At 49.4% G+C, this 11,448-nt stretch overlaps 1 protein-coding gene across 5 annotated transcripts in view; it reads left to right on the top strand.

The window, feature by feature from the left end:
• The first annotated feature begins 873 nt into the window (after positions 1 to 873).
• The window catches only part of MCF2L (MCF.2 cell line derived transforming sequence like), a 370,234-nt gene continuing 359,659 nt past the window's right edge, over positions 874 to 11,448 (top strand). For 2 of the 5 annotated variants that reach the window (XM_058276395.2, XM_058276390.2), the window contains exons 1-2: positions 882 to 987; positions 9,980 to 10,149. In XM_058276395.2, the coding sequence (XP_058132378.1) occupies positions 9,984 to 10,149 (166 nt within the window). In that variant the 5' untranslated portion in view covers positions 882 to 987; positions 9,980 to 9,983. Of the gene's footprint in view, positions 988 to 2,323; positions 2,705 to 9,979; positions 10,150 to 11,448 lie in introns of those variants that run through there. The other 3 variants (XM_058276391.2, XM_058276392.2, XM_004450726.5) reach the window with 3 other exon arrangements.

The raw sequence follows: 11,448 nt of genomic DNA, 5'->3' as shown, positions 1-11,448 counted from the left end.
AACTGCCACGCCTCACTGACACGGTCGAATCAGAAAGGCCCTGTACCCACAGGAATGGATTAGTTCAAGGACACAGTCTCTTTCTTTTTTGGGATTCACCAAATTCCAACTGTCACCACAGTACAGCAAGCGTTATCCCTAGACCCACTGTACAGAGAAGGGCATCGATGAACCACAGGTTTCTTGGTAACTCGCCTAAACTCACGATGCCTGCCTGTGTCCGGGCTGGGAGGCCCGCCGGGCGCCCTGCCTGCCCAGCCCCGGGCCTCTCCTGCGCAGCGCCTTCTCCTGGGCAGCACAGCGCAGAGGAAAGAGCTGCTGGGAGTGGAGCGGGGTTCGAGCATGGGTTGCCACTTGGGCGGTTCTTCGTAGTTTACCAAGAACTTCCCCTTCTGTTGGTACTGCTCTACAGCAGCAACCAGCCCCTCGAGGGAGACGGGGTGGGAAGCACCTCTGTTGTACAGGCGAGCCTAGAGCAGTCAAGAGGTTTGTCTCGAGCCCCAGGGCTGGGAGTACCGGAGCCGGTTTCCAAAGTCTTGAACCGCCCGGTCTAGGACCGAGGGTGCCATCTGGGGCTCGGATCCGGGATGTGATCGAAAGAGGCCAAGCTCTGGGAAATCGTCCTTTCCTGCTCGCCGAGATCCCCCGAGCCTGGCTGCCACCCAGCTGTCATCGCCCGGGGGTGGGAAGGTGGAGGTTTAATCGGCGGGGGCGGGGGAGCGCTGGAGGGGGCGGCCCCTCCTCCCGGCTCGTCCACCCAGGCCGGCCCAGGGACCTCCCTGCCGCCCTCCGCCGAGTTGCGCGCGCGAGGCTCGGCGCACAAGGGGTGGCGCGGGCACCTCGCCGGGCCCTGCAGCGCCGAGCGCCAGTTAGCGCGAGGAGGCGGCGCCAGGACGCGGCGGGCGGGCGGCGAGCGGCCGCGCGCGGCTGGCACCTGCGAGCGCGTCCCGGCGGAGCTTGGCGCGGGGCGGCTGCGGGCCGCGCCAGGTCTGTGCGGCGGGCGCGGGGCGGGGGCGCTTTGTTGTCGCCGGGCGGCGCGGGGGCGGCGCGGGGGCGGCGCGGGGCGGGCCGGGGGCTGAGGGGCGCGGCCGCGGGAGGCTGTCCCGCCGGGGGCCGCTGGCTCCCCGAGCGCCCGGCCGCTCCCGCGGGCTTCCCGCGCCTGCGCCCCCGCGGAGGGGCTAAGCGGGACCGCGGCCCTTCGGCCCGACTTTCTCGAGATTTTGGGGCGGTTTCCCCCGCCCATGAGGGCCACGGCTAACTCCGGCGGTCCCCGTCTCCCCGCGTCTCGGTGAGACCCTGCATTTCGGCTGTGGCCTCGGCGCGTTGGGAATGGGGGTCAACCCTCCGAAGGGTGCCGGGGGCCCTCGGGAGCCCCGAGGGGAGGAGGGCACGCGGGCTTGCACGTTCACAAAGGCTCGCCTTCTGCACTGTCAGGGGCTGAGGGCGGGGAGCGTGCGGGGGTGCGTCCTCTCCACCCGTGGGCCCGCCCGGCAGCCCCCCACAGTTCCACCCCGCGCCCCTTGTCACCCGCGCTCGGGCTTGGCTGGCAGGGCAGCGGCGGAGCGAGCGGCGCGCGGTGGCCCGCGCCTGCATCTTTTAAATTTCCCCGATGGTCCCCAACCAACATCGTCCCCTGATCCTGGCACACGTTCTCCCAACAGAACTACTTGGCTTTTCAAAAGGGCCACCGAGAAGACTTACTCTCAGTTTTGAAAATAAGAATGTCCGCCTCTCGTTCAACTGAAGGGCTTTTATTACAGCGCGTTCTTTTTTAAAGAGGTTTTGTTATTGTTCATTCTTTTGGGTCCTTAATTGCGCCTGCTGTTGGCTCTTAAATACGTGACCTTAGAGCAGGGGTTCTTAGCCAGGGGTCCGGTGAGCTTGAATTGAAATTTAAAAAAACCCATTACTCTTGTAGGGGCGTGTTGGGGCGGGTGTGATCTATTTATTGAATAATACACAGTAGAGCGTGGACTTAGTAAGGGGGTCCGTGGTTTTCACCTGACTGGCAAAGGGGTCCGTGGAACAAAAAAAGTTAAGAACCCCTGCCTTTAAGCCTTAAATGTAAACTATGTGTGTGTATGAGGGGGGCGGTGATTTAGGGGTGAGGAGGAGACTTTTTTCCCGAGCAGGCACCTTAACCTAGAGCCAGTCATCCCCATCCAGGGGCATCTGAGCCCAGCGCTGCCCGAATAGAGCTCCTGGAGGGCGAACGGGTTAACATGAAACTAGCCGCCCTGCCCAGGGCAGGATGTGCAGAGGATGGCCAGTGGGAGGGCAGCAGGATGTGCTGCCGCTGAGGGAGGGGCAGGGCTGCAGCCATAAAAATAGCAGTGCCCTCCTCGGGGGCAGTTGGTGGCCAGCGTGTGGCAGTGGCCTCCCCTCACCAACAGCCTGGAGGCCTGCGCTTGGCCAGCTCGGTCGCGCTTGGCTGCCTAGGTGCGGGGGCCTGGGAGCAGTTGCCGTTGGAATAGGTTTTCCCAATACGCAAGTCCCCGTGGAATGGTTGGCCCGAAGCTGATTTTTGGCCATTGGGTGCATCAATAGGGTGCCCTTCCTGACCCCTCCCCCAGCCGCCTTCAGTGCCAGTGGCAACGCCGCTGGAGAGGACTCTGTGCTCTTCTCACACCTGCCAGCTGACGCGGAGGCTGCCAGCCGCCAGCCCTGCCATCCTGGGCCGGTGGGTGAGGGGTCTCGCTCTGTGGTGAGTAACTAGGCAGGGAGAGAGCCTTGGAGGGCCCCACCCATCCCACCTGTGGGGGGCTCCCCCCTCAGAGGTTCTGGTCCAGTGGTCTGGGATGGGCTGGTAGTCCTCTAGGTGGCTTTATTTATTTTAAGATTTATTTTTTTATTTACTTCTCTCCCCTTCCCTGTACCCCACACCCCCAGTTGTCTGCTCTGTGTCCATTCGCTGTGTGTTCCTCTGTCCACTTGCATTCTCGTCGGGCAGTGTTGCAGATCTGTGTCTCTTTTTGTTGCATCATCTTGCAGCGTCAGTTCTCAGTGTGTGCGGTGTCACTCCTTGGCGGGCTGCGCTTTTTTGGCACAGGGAGGCTCTCCTTGTGGGGGCACACTCCTTGCGCATGGGGCTCCCTTACATGGGGGACACCCCTACGTGGTAGGGCACTCCTTGAGGATGGCAGTGCTGCGCGTGGGCCAGCTCACCACACGGGCCAGGAGGCCCTGGGTTTGAACCCTGGACCCTCCATATGGTAGGCCGACACTCTATCAGTTGAGCCACATATGCTTCCCTCTAGGTGGTTCTAAAGTGTGGCCACATTGAGAGCCATCGACAAGCCATCTGCGCCTCAGTTTTGCTTTGTATGAAATGGTGATACCTCCCCTGGCAGCCTCCCAGCACCGTTGAAACGTGATTTCTGCAACAGACTCTTGTAAAGCCTGAAGTGGCCTGTGTTATAAGAAGATAGGCTTCGGGAACCATGGAAGTGTAATTACAAAAGTCTTTGTGTTAAATATTCTGTAATTTATGTCGTGACTTAAAAAATAGCATAGGCATAGTTTCTTACAGAGACTCTCTGTGAGAGTAGTTAGGAGGAGAGGGGCATGAAAAGTAGGAGATGACTTGAACTTCTAAACATTATTGGATTTGTGAAGTGTGGTGAAGAGAGAATACCTCAAAGATGGAAGTATTTTATGTAACTTGAAATTCAGGCTTTCTCTGGAATTTAAGTCGCCATTCCTCTTACCCCTTATTGACTGCTGAGGTGTCTATTTAATTTATCCCATATCTGGCTTTCTAAGATTGACTTTGTAGCTGAGATAGCCCCTTACTGAAGTTTAGGCTCTAATTAGTGAAGACTTTAGCTAAAATCTATACATTTATCTTGGGAAAGTCAGCATCTTCGTAACTCAACATTGTAACTATGATTACTTCAAAAGGAAAGGTCCCTTGCCTTTAAGGTTATTTAATTGCCTTTTGTAAAATGGAGCAGGGGATTGAAATAGAAATAGAGGATACTGGAGTGTAGGTGTGATGCAAATAAACTGGATTTAGAGTGCTGAGTTGACAGCATTTTGCCACCAATTTAATTGATTTGCTATTATTTTAAGAGGTTTCTGGCGAAGTAGTTAGAGTCGTAATAGTAAAAACGAAAAATAATGTTCTCCGTGCAGCTTGACTTATTTCTCTTAGAGTTCACACCATTTCACTGCTTATATTATCTGACAAAAACTTAAAAAAAAAAAAACCATTCTTAGTTGACAAGTGAGAGATTCTGGACCAAATTCTATAGCATATGCTGATTCCTATTTAATAGTGAGTGATCATCAGAATATGAGGTCTGGACCTCCCACATCAGAATCTCTTAAAACACAGTTTCCTGTGCCCCACCGCAAACCCCGAATCTCACTGAGTGGGGCCCGGGACCGCCTGCTTAAGCATAAGCATAAGGTGATTTTTATGTGCACTAGGTTTTGGTGTTAATTTTTTTATTTATATAGAAGCTTTACATTATGTAAATGTACATAGTGCACTAGGCTTTGAGATCTTTTCCCAACCACTCTTCTCCTTTGGAGAGAACAGCCGAGGTTGGGAGGGAGGGGTTCCTCGGGCACCTCAAAACACTTGTGGCAAGAATCCCTCCGGGGGTGAGGCCCTGCCTTAAAGGCAGTGGTTTGCGAAGCTGCAGTCGAGAAACTGAGCCAATTTGGGTTGCTGAATCTCTGCATGGGTGGCCAGCTGGAAAAGGTGGCGGTCTGCTCTTTCTTGAGAACTCTTGGGCCATCTGCTCGTCTAACCTTTTCTAACACTTTTCCCCTTGGGAAAGCTACACAGTTACGTTTCTTCCTGGTTTCCTAAAGTAAAACTGACAGAACTTTCAGCCCAAGGTGGGATACTGCCTACTATATGGTTACCAAGAAACTTCTGGACACCTGAGAGGCCAGGCATCAGGATCCCCTTCTGAAAAGTAACTCAGTCAAGGCTGGGGCATCCTTAGACACTTCTGCGAAATGCAAAGGAAACCAACTCCTGTTGGACCTTCCCATAATCACTTCGGGACCCTTTGAAAGGATTAGTTCTCTGACAGAGGTGATGATGAAATGGATGGAGTGGCCATCTGAAGGCAGCCTTGGGGCCTTACGGACTTATCTGGTGAAACTTTACACTTCACCCACTGTTGGGTGCCAGTTGACCCAATCTGTTGAGAAAGTGGAAAACATTGTTAAAATCTCCAAATTGAAACAAAGAGAAAAAACATCTAAATCTAATGTGTAAGTTCCGGCGTTGATAGCTGGTTAGAGCCATCAGCTGGCAATTCTTTAGCAAGTTCTTCGCGGTAGTCTTCATTTTCACCTTTTATCTCTTCATTCAGAATTCGATGCTAGAGAAAAGGCCAAATACAAAACAGGACTGACTCGTGTCCAGGAAAGGCCCTGCTTTTGTTGGCACAGGGCGGGAGGGAGAGAGTGAGTGTAGAAACGGCTGTCAGCACGTCCTGCTTCCTTTCCTCCCTTTCAGCGGGTGGAGCGCAGCGGGCTCAGTCACCTTCTGTTCCGTGGCTTAGGGAAGGACTCGCCTAGCGTTCCTTAGAAATACAGAGAAGGCGGCTCGGCCCCTCATTCCACTGACACGACTTGAGTGATTTCCTCTTGATTTCCAAGGGCAGTCGATGGTTTTGCCTCCTTCCCCCAGACACTTGCCTTCTGGGCCAGCTGCTCCACATCCGGCCATCCCTTCAGTATCCTTGTCCTCTACAGGTGCTGTGCTCTGCCATCCTCTCTCCACACGGGCTCCCTGCAGCCTCTCTGTCCCCAGGGGTTCCTCCTCCAGTCCACAGTTCAGCCAGCTGCTTCTTTGAACTGATCTCTTCTCTTTCATTTTCTATTTAGGTTACTGGTGTCACTTTTCACCCAGTTAATCAGGCGAGACACCTAAAAGTCACCTTCCCCCTCACACACGCTTCCAGTTAATCACCAAGCCCTGTTCTGTCTCCTAAATATGCTACCTTGCCAGTTGTCTGCACTTGCCCTGGCCTCTCGCCTGGACTGTCACCCCACCTCTTGATGTCTCCGGCCTTCAGTCTTCTTTCCTCTTAATGCATCCTCCTCCCTTCTCCCAGATGATTTCTCAGCCTGGAATCTCACCTTCTCGGTGTCTGTTTGAAGCCACCGCTCTCACCTTGCCCATCTCTCCAGCCTCATTTCCCTCGCCGCGGGCCTTTGGGTCCTGTGCACACGGCCAGTCTCTTGCCTCTGCCGTCCCCCCCGCTTCTCCCTTTCTCTCCCCCTCTTGGCTGACTCCTTTTCATCCTCTGATTCTGGAGTCAGCAGAGACGGGACAGGCAGGGGGACGAGGGTCACCTCCTGCCCTCCAGACTGGGTTTGCTGTCCCTCCTGGGCATTGTCACAGTGCCCTTTGCATATGTCCATCACTGAATTTACTCTTTCGCGTTCTAGTTGGTTTACAAACCCTGCTCTCCCTAGAATATGAGCTCCTTTAGGGCAAGAACTACCTCGATGCCTGTGACCTGGGCAACTGAGGCAAAGGAGCTCCTGAATAAATGTTGACTGAGTAAATGCATGAATCAATGAAGCTACTTTGACTTTGACCTTCCGTGGTGCTTACCCAAGTCCTAGCCACCCAGTGCCTTGTGTTCAAACATGTGGGCAGATTTAATTCAGCAGGTAGAAAGTGCTGTGGTGTGCGAGGCACCTTGCCAGACTGGAGCTGCGGAGACCAGCAGCACAGGCGTCTGCTCGCAGGCTCACCTTCTGTCTTGGCCGCTAACTGGCTTATCAGGGCATTTTTCTTGTATAATTATTTCCGTGGAAAACAGAAAACCCAAAGGGTTTTGACATCTGTTTCATGATCTATGGTCATGCTAATGATAAGAAATTTAAAGCAGCAGGATAAGTAAAAAATCCTTTTAGGAAGGAGGACGCCCGTGGGCAGCAGCCCTACCTCCCCAGAGGCTCCAGGGACCAGCTGCCCTCCCCGAACACCCAAGCGTTCTCTGGATGAACACCCAAGCGTTCTCTGGATGAACACCCAAGCGTTCTCTGGATGAACACCCAAGCGTTCTCTGGATGCTGGTCGGCTGACCCCATCAGGGTGTGGGGGGGTGGGTCCTGGACCTTGCCCTGCTGGAGCAGGGGGTGGCCTTTACCCTCTGTTGCCCAAGGCAGCGCGAGCGGTTTTGGTACCTTTTTTTTTTTTTCAGGTTTGACTCTTCAAACTTTGGATCTCAGTCACATCTTGAGATTGAGTGAATATTTTTTTTTTAAGATTTATTTATTTATTTAATACCCCCCCACACCCCCGGTTGTCTGTTCTCTGTGTCTATTTGCTGCGGCTTGTTTCTTTGTCCACTTCTGTTGTCGTCAGCGGCACGGGAAGTGTGGGCGGCGCCATTCCTGGGCAGGCTGCACTTTCTTTTCACGCTGGGCGGCTCTCCTTATGGGGCGCACTTCTTGTGCGTGGGGCTCCCTACGCGGGGGACACCCCTGCATGGCAGGGCACTCCTTGCGCGCATCAGCACTGCGCATGGGCCAGCTCCACACGGGTCAAGGAGGCCCGGGGTTTGAACCGCGGACCTCCCATGTGGTAGACGGACGCCCTAACCACTGGGCCAAGTCCGTTTCTCATTGAGTGAATATTAATACTTACAAGATCTTGCCTCCTGGAGGAAAGAAACAGCAGGGGCATCTTTTGGGGTTGGTGGAAGAAAATGGATATAGATTCAGGGCAAATGTAGACCCCTCCACAATTTCTGTGGATTTCAGGAGTCCTGTGTGCAATTATGTCTGGTAGGAGGATCGCAGCTGGTGGAAATAAAAGTAGAAGGCTACACAGAACCTTTTTTCCTTTTAGAGATTTAAGATCACTATCTGCCTGCTCATATTTGAAATTCTCCAAGTAGAATTGGGAAGAAAGAAGGACAAAAGAGGGTGTTGTTGTTTTCTCAACCAGGGATTTTTTTTTCTTTTTTTAAATCTTTTTCATCTTTTTTTAGTATTCTTTTTCTTCCTATTTTTTTTAATGTTAAAATTAAATTTTTTAAATCCAGAAATAAGCCTGTAGACCCAGATCTGATTGTATCTCTAAGCATCCTTTCTAGAGCACCATCCATGGCCTGATTTTGATGGGATGATAAAGCAAATATCAAGGGCAAAGTAAAAACACACGGGCACTTGGGTGGTCTTTGGTGTCTTCGCGTTTGGTGGATGAGGTGTGTGTGATATCGGTGATCTTCTTTCATCTTTACTGTGAATATTCCTGAAAATGACGCCATATAAGTCGGTTTAGGAAAAAGTTATATGAATCCAAAAGTCACACCTGGAACCCTGACATAAAAGACATATATGGGTAACAGATTATTGGCCAACAGTATTAATAAAAACAAAGGATATTTTGTAGAAGAGGTAATAAAAGACTAAGGACTTTTTTGTAGGCTGTGTGTTTAGAAAGGAAGATGAAGGTGATGAGAGAAAATGCCATCTTTTCTAATTAAGAAAGAGGCTGCGGAGCAGATGGAGCTCAGTGGTTGAGCACCTGCTTCCCAGGTATGAGGTCCTGGGTTCAATCCCTGCTATCTCCGAAAAAAAAAAAGATAAGAAAGAAAGTGGTTGTGCAGTTAGTGGCCACCCCAAAATATTTTTTAATTGAACTGTGTATTGGATGATAAGACCCTATCCAGTTTTGTGTTGGTTTCCTTTCCTTAAATAGATCAGCCGGTTTCAATGCAGTGGCTCTCAGTCTCGGTGGGACCTTTGAGTCCCTCTCTAGGCTGGGTCCTGAGCATCTGTGTTCTTGCAGGGCTCCCCAGGGGGGCCTAGTATGCCGCCAGACTTGAGAACCACTGAATGAAATAAGACTGGCCCTTTCAGGTGCATGGTGCATGCATTGTTAGAACATTCAGAGAAGGAACTGGCCTGACCCAGGAGACTGGGGAGGAGTTTTCCCATAGGGAATGAAAGGGTTAGATGTGAGAAGGGGGAGAGCAGAAAGTCTCCTGGAAGAGCTGGAACACAGTTTTAAAAGGCAGGTTAGAGTCTTTGAGCTGATGGGTGGTTTCGGGAAAGGCAAAGTGGCATCCTCCCTGCGTTTTTAAGGATTTCCTGGTAGAGTATAGTTTGAAGCTGGGACCAAACTAAAACTGAATGGGTGGGCAAAATTGAAAAAATGAAATGGAAAGGTGTTATTTTTGTTGGGGTCACAAATTTATTTGTTACATTATTTACATCTAATTCTTTACAAAGTGGCTCTCCCAGTTATTAAGCCAACAGGTAGAAGTAATAATGAACCATAAGTATATTAAAGGACTAAGTACAGAAAGGTATAGTTAGTAATTACCAAATTAAAGTGAAATGTTTGCCCAGCAAAGGATTCCAGATGGCTTCTGTTTGAAATATAGATACTAGTTTTCTCTTTATTCAGTCTTTATTCAAGATTGCTTCCTCCAAAAAGTTCATTTAAATTTCTTTGCCAGATTTTCATTGGAGGAATAATACTTTAATGTTTGTTCTGGAACTCTGGATTACATTCTTTACTTTGAGGATTTAGAAGTGTTTTTAAGTAATCTGAATAAGCAATCAGCAGTCGTTTTGAGAGTTCGCCAGCTCATTGAATTCGACTTGACATTGAAACCAGGAGAACCCAGGGACTTTTATATCCTTGAAATAAGAGCCTAAATGTCAAGGAGAAAATCTAGGTTTTTCTTTTTCTTTCCTTCTTTCTTTTTTTAAAACAGCACAAGTAAATAATATGTTTTGCTTGTGCAACCCTTTATTATATTTCAATATTATAAAAAGAGGTTGCTCGTTTAACTGAACATTGATAGAGAAGAAATTTGTTGGAGAAGAATGAATTTAATTTTAAACATACTATGTCCATTCCTGAATAAATACTGCTAAAGGCAGTATTTAGTTATTTTGGCTTTGTTCAGCGAAACAACTGTTATGTCTGTCTTTTTGAGTGTGGTCTCATTTTTTTTTTTTTAATTAATTTTTTATACTATAGACTCATGTTTGACTGTTGGAGATTTATCCTGTGCAAAAAAACTGGAAACAATTGTCCTTCACCACAACAGTCCCATGAGGCCAAAAAGGAAGAAACCGATCATCAAATTGATGTATCTGATGTCATCAGGCTTGTTCAAGATAAACAAGAGGTGACAGTCACACCAACAGGTAATGACCCTGCGTTTTTCAGCCTTATTTTGATCCCAAAGGTATTACTACTAATCAGACTCAAGAGTTTTGGTTCCTTTAGGAGATTGACTTGTTTTACATCAGAGAATAACAGTTTTAATACATTGCCCCCAGGTAACTTTCCTGAGTGGTGACTGAATTAATGTAGCATCTGCCCAGGTCCTAAGTTGAGACAATTTGCCTCAATATAGCTGGTTACTTGGCTTTCTGTTGGTTATTTTAAAGAGTGTTTTAAATTAAGGTTGGCTTCAGTTAGATACAATGAGAAATGTTTCTTTGGTTTTTCAATAAAGCACAGTCTACCTTAAGGGGAGCTATTAGTAACTTTTGCTTGATTTATTGAAAATAAAAGAGCTATTGTTTGAATTTGGCTTGCTGTATCAAGATGGTGATGAAGCTTTTGCAGGTGACCAAGTCAGAGGCTCATGCCTGAAAGGACCGAGTTTGCAGAGCCCGCGGATGGTGACAGTCCTTAAACCCTGTGGGGCACGAATCGGCTTTAAAAGCTTAGCCTGACCTCTTAATCCAGGTCACTGTAATGTTTTTCTCTCTGCAACGCGGCCAAACTGAAAACTCGCCACACATTCATAATGGAAGGAAGTTCCTGCCTCCCTCATTCTTATTTTTGCCTGCATTTAATTATTTCTTTCCACTCCTTCCCACACTGACTCCAGAGGTAAAGTTTTCACTATGTAAAGCAAGCACGTGCACGAAGGTGTGCACTTGACTGTGAGCCTTCTGGGCTGGGACCCGGCCTGGAACTCAGGTACGCTTTCAAAACAAAGACATCAGAGACTCGACTGAGAAAGGGTTGTGATCATCCTTTCTTAATGTTCTCAGTCTGAAGCTTTGCTCTGCCTTGATCTAAGCTAGCAGTGAAGGTGATTGGGTTGTCCTGTCAACACCAGGCCGGTGGAAGCATAGTCCTGAGAGCTTGTGTACAAAAGTCTCATTTAGGTTTCACGTGCTGCCAAGTTAAATCTATCCTGCCATGTTTGTCTTTTGGTGGGAATCATAACTGCACCCATCTTCAGAACTCGACATTTGTATGTCTGTTTTTGTTGATAAATATTTGAAATGGCGACTGTGGACTGTCTTATAAATTCCTCCTAAATCCTGTGGTTCAGAGCCACAGCTTGACATGAGGCCCTTGAACTTGTAAAGATGGGTTGGCTAATTGAACTTGGTTGAAGGAGTGATGGCAGTTTGTTGTTGTCACCCCAACCAGGGCCTCTATTTAGTCTAGTTTTTTTTCTTTTGGTTTATTTTATTTATTTC

The sequence above is a fragment of the Dasypus novemcinctus genome, chromosome 15, assembly GCF_030445035.2.
Source record: "Dasypus novemcinctus isolate mDasNov1 chromosome 15, mDasNov1.1.hap2, whole genome shotgun sequence".
Taxonomy (NCBI): domain Eukaryota; kingdom Metazoa; phylum Chordata; class Mammalia; order Cingulata; family Dasypodidae; genus Dasypus; species Dasypus novemcinctus.
Note: the sequence above shows the minus strand (reverse complement) of the source record. Positions and strands in the feature narration are given on the sequence as shown.